The sequence below is a fragment of the Coregonus lavaretus genome (genome assembly GCF_964263955.1).
Source record: "Coregonus lavaretus genome assembly, chromosome: 7".
In the NCBI taxonomy this organism is placed as follows: domain Eukaryota; kingdom Metazoa; phylum Chordata; class Actinopteri; order Salmoniformes; family Salmonidae; genus Coregonus; species Coregonus lavaretus.
In genome coordinates this window covers 21,129,549-21,132,271 of record NC_139994.1, presented here as the reverse complement: position 1 = coordinate 21,132,271, position 2,723 = coordinate 21,129,549, and the positions used below count along the sequence as shown (strand labels likewise).

Below are 2,723 nucleotides of genomic sequence, written 5' to 3'. Positions count from 1 at the left end.
TGCACATAGATGCATTTCTCATTGGACCAACCAGGAATGACCTGTCTTTTACTATTGTTTCATATACAATTGGAACGTCAGTAGATGCAAACAGAAAGACCCTCAACTTGAACGACTAAAACTCCTGTCATCTGACACCTTCTCCTACACGACCACCATTAAAATTGTCTCAACTGTTCTTTTGGTTGGGTTTTCTCCTGGCCACATCCAAAATGGCTGAGGCTGACTCCCAGAGACTTGAGCTGTTTAACAAGATCCTGGGCAGATGTCGCGAGGACCCGTCCTGTAACCATTCCCACCTGACCTTCCATAACACCAGCATGGTATACGATCTGGACTTCCCTGGCGATGGCTCCCCCTGGCTACGCTCCATCATCTCTGTAGTGTACTGCGCCGTGGCCACCGGTGGACTGCTGGGCAATCTCCTGGTGCTGCACCTTCTCTGCTCCACCCGGACCATCGTCAAGAGTGCAATCAACTTCTTTGTGTTCAACCTGGCCCTGGCTGACTTGCTGCTCTCCCTGGCGCTGCCGTTCTGGGCAGTAGACATCGCACTGGACTACAGCTGGCCTTTTGGTTTGACCATGTGCAAGGCCGTGTCCCTCCTGACAGGACTCAATGTCTACGCCAGTTGCTTCTTCCTGACTGCGATGAGCTTGACCCGCTACTGTTCGGTGGCTACAGCGCTCAAGCCCGCTGCACCACTCGGCCGCAAGCTTTGTGATTCCCGGGTGACCACCGCACTTATATGGGCCGGGGCACTGGTGGTTGCTGCACCGCGTGCCCTGTTCGCCGATCTCAACAGAGTAGGCATTGCCAATGACACTGCATGCCTGCTCCGCTTCCCTGAAGGTACGAATTGGCTGGCTGTCAACCACCTCCTGAGGCTTCTGTTTGGCTTCCTGTTGCCCTACTTCATCATGATCGTCTCCTACCTACTCATGCTGCGCTTCCTCTGCCGGCACAAGCTGAACGGGGTCAACCCACGGCGACAGGTTCATGTTTCCAAATCCGTGGCGGTTGTGGTGCTCTCCTTCTGCACCTGCTGGTTCCCGTATAACGTGCTAACTCTCTGGAGCGCCCTGATCCAACTGGACCTCACAGAAATCAGTCCCTCCTACTACTTTGTCCAGACCTACCTCTTCCCCCTGGCAAACTGCCTGGCCTTCACCAGTAGCTGCCTCAACCCTGTCATCTACTGCCTTGTTCGCAGGGAGTACCGCAAGGCCCTGCGCAGCCTGGTCTTGAAGTCAAGTCTGGCAATCGCTTCTAAGGTTTGCCTCTCGGCAGTCAACTCCAATGAGGGCCAGAACCGCGACGGGCAGCTGGGCATCCCGCTCAACAACATGGAGAGCCAAACGGCCCAGTGTTACACCAAGAGGTCAATTCTGCCTTCCACCACTCTATCGCTGGTTCCAAGTCCCAAGAGCCTCTGTCCTCTCAATGATCTCACTTGAGGAGGATATCACTGACCCTCAGACATAGATTAATTAAAGCTTCAATTCAAACCTTTTTTTCCTTTACCAAAGACACAAAGTTGTATCTATATTATGATGAAACAAATGCCTTGTTGCCTTTTGCATGCATGTACAAGACAAGGATGTGGATTTTTGTAAACATCACCAGGACATTCCTTCTTATTGGCTTTAAAATTATGCCATAGTGGTTTTCTTAAATTCTACTTAATTATGGCAAGGTAAAAAAAAAAATCAAATCAGGACACAAGTTATCAACATTTATTATTGCATTATTGCATCTTGTTTTGAGATGGAGTGTAAAATAAACTCTTAAGCCCAAAAATCTTTAGGTATTCTTCAGCCCAAAAATGATGTTTATTGCAAATGAACCCATGGCTCTCAGCCCAAGAGATGCAACCTCTTTGTTTTGTTAGGGGAGCATGGTCAGGCACTCGAGGGGTTGGCAGTTAAAACCCAGTGTGGGCCACTTCCTTTATTGCTGTATATTGATGTTGTTGGGGACCATTTTTTGTAGTCTTTTTTAGACTTCTTTGCTATATCTATATGACTGGCATTTTGAGTCAACAGTTGACTGCTCTTTGGGCAAGCATTGATATGCTTAAAAACCTGGGGATGGCTGTATGTATTAAGCGTCTCAGAGTACGAGAGCTGATCTAGGATCAGCTCTCCAGTTTTGATTAAATAGGACCCACAGTCTTTAAAACTGTGTGTGAGTGAGTATATGATCTTCAAGAACCCCAACTAACTTAACAAGTCATAGAATACATTTTGAGCATTCATGTTACCATGGTTATCATAATTGTTTGCAGACCTGCGTACAAATAGGATTGAGCTTGCCCGGCACAATGGAACCAATGGGATAGTCTCAAAAGTACAAACAATCAAACTATTTGAGCCCAGCTCAGAATGTTTGTTGCACGTGAAGTCTTATATACTTATCATTCTTTAGACTAGGGCATTTCCATCTAAAAAGACCCATGAACACCAACATGTGAAGTTCATAGGAGCATGTTGAATTGGGTGTCAAATGAAAGCTAAGAGTCTATTTTCTTGAGAAATTAAAGCATATATACATTTTTCAATCATTATCCATCCTAAAAATTAGGAATAAGCAAAGGCTTTGATTTCTGGTCAAACAGATGAAAAAGGGGTCTTGGACAACATTTACCAGAAAAGGTGGGACAGGAAACACAATAATGTTGAAGTAAAGACCCCTGCCAACTAATATCAACACTTATATTTGGT

At 46.3% G+C, this 2,723-nt stretch overlaps 1 protein-coding gene across 1 annotated transcript; it reads left to right on the top strand.

Annotated features, from left to right (window-relative positions):
* Positions 1 to 212: 212 nt before the first annotated feature.
* LOC311132429 (relaxin-3 receptor 1-like) lies at positions 213 to 1,457 on the top strand (the record flags this gene model as incomplete). The annotated part of the gene is made up of 1 exon (XM_084165721.1): positions 213 to 1,457. The coding sequence occupies one exon, from the start codon at positions 213 to 215 to the stop codon at positions 1,455 to 1,457; it is 1,245 nt and encodes a 414-aa protein (XP_084021847.1).
* Positions 1,458 to 2,723: the final 1,266 nt, after the last annotated feature.